We start from the raw sequence: 1,730 nt of genomic DNA, 5'->3' as shown, positions 1-1,730 counted from the left end.
TGAACTCCTGCTAAAATGATTATACCAGATTTGATTGTATCCAGATTACATCACATACAGTTAATAGTAATAAATTACAGTTAGAGAGATAAATACAAAAGTTAGATTTTGTTTTTGTTTTTTTTTTAAATTAACTTTTAGAAACACTCTGATCTTTAGTAAGATTATCGTAATTAAAACACTCTTACCTTTTCCACTTATTTTACGCTCCGGCAACAAAACCATAAGTAAATATATAAAATCAAGTTTTAATTTTTTTAATTTTTTATATACCACATATATTCTTCGAATACAATTCTGTTTGGTTTGAAAATATCACTATAGTGGGATAGAATCATGGTGAAACTAACTCTGCAAAAAGAATTTTTTATATTCAGAAAAACTTTGATTTGAATTCAAAATTTTGCTTAAACAAAATCAAATATTAATACTTGAACAAACAACTTTGGTAATTTTAATTTTAATTATGAACAAATTAAAACAGCTGAACCCAAAATAAAAAAAAATAAGATCAGAATTATTAGCTTTCAAAACGACAGAGGCATTGGGAACATAAATTGCCAGATCTTATCGTTTTGCATTTTTTTTCTCTCTGTTTGTTTACCAAGAAAACGAAAGAAACGGAAAATTCAGGAAAAGAAGAGAGAGAGAGAGAGAGAGAGAGAGAGAGAGGTGATTTTCATTCCTTGGTCGCAAACAGTAGAGTAACAAACAATATATTCGCCTTTACAGGGAGCATCAAGCAACAACGACCAAAAAAAAAAAAAAAAAAGATAAACAAACCCTAACATTTCTATGCTGCTGCTTCTTTTTTTCAAGATCCTGATGTATATTTACATAGAAACCAAAAAAGAAAAAGAGATCTCGCTAATTTACCATATGCAAGTTCGATTTTCTCGGAATTTTTTTTTTTCCTTAGCAGAACTCTTCCGAACTGAGGAGTTCCGTGATGTAGCGCGTGTCGTGGCCGAGTCGAAGCGCTTCGAGGACGCGCTCGAAGACGAAGACATGGCAAGGCAATCGAAGCACTCCTTGTTGCTCGTAACCGTACTCTTGCGCCGATTGGTTCAGAAGCTTCACGAAGACCGGGTGGTTCAGCAGCTCCGCTCCGACGACGAACCGCTCCATCTCGTCGCCGACGTAGATCGGCACGTGTCCTTCCGGCACCACCGTGGAGGAGCGGCGGATCTTCGCCGCCGCGGCAGCGCGGAGCGACTCCGATCGACGGCACGGACGGCGGCTCCCGCGCTGGGAGTCGGAGCGGAGGAGAGTGTACTGAGAGGAGTCGGCGACTCGGGACAGCCGGCGAATCAACTGCTTCATGACGGCGGAGGACGGTGGAGAGAGAGAGAGAGAGAGTCGAAAGTTAGAGAGAGAAAGAAAAAGTGAAAGAGAGAGTGTATGTTTGTTGTTGTGGTTGTGGTTGTGGTTGTGGTGGGTGAGAACTGAGAAGGGAATGATAAAAGAGAAGAGTGTGTGTTTATATATATATATAGGTGTGTGTGTGTGTGTGAAGGGGAAAATGAGTAAATAAGGATTCTAATAAGAGAGTGTACACAATGGAAAGGTGATGATGCGAGAAGTCTGGGAGGTACAGGTAAGCGTACTTGGCAGGTACAATTGGTAAGAGAGAGAAATGTAGAGAGAGAGAGAGAAAAATATATATGAAAAATTAAAGATGAAATAAAATAAATGTGAGGTGAGGTGTGGTGCATCCGTTAAAGTGGGGT

General features: G+C 39.2%; 1 protein-coding gene across 1 annotated transcript; it reads right to left on the bottom strand.

The window, feature by feature from the left end:
• Nucleotides 1–833: 833 nt before the first annotated feature.
• Nucleotides 834–1,426, bottom strand: LOC133302419 (auxin-responsive protein SAUR71-like). The gene has a single exon (XM_061502185.1). It carries the CDS (start codon nucleotides 1,321–1,323, stop codon nucleotides 916–918), a length of 408 nt encoding a protein of 135 aa, XP_061358169.1. The 5' UTR covers nucleotides 1,324–1,426; the 3' UTR covers nucleotides 834–915.
• Nucleotides 1,427–1,730: the final 304 nt, after the last annotated feature.

Source organism: Gastrolobium bilobum, unplaced genomic scaffold (assembly GCF_033153095.1).
Source record: "Gastrolobium bilobum isolate Gb01-03AN ecotype WA unplaced genomic scaffold, APGP_CSIRO_Gbil_v1 utg9903, whole genome shotgun sequence".
Classification (NCBI taxonomy): domain Eukaryota; kingdom Viridiplantae; phylum Streptophyta; class Magnoliopsida; order Fabales; family Fabaceae; genus Gastrolobium; species Gastrolobium bilobum.
The sequence above is the reverse complement of the archived record's forward strand: the minus strand, read 5'-3'. Positions and strand labels throughout refer to the sequence as shown.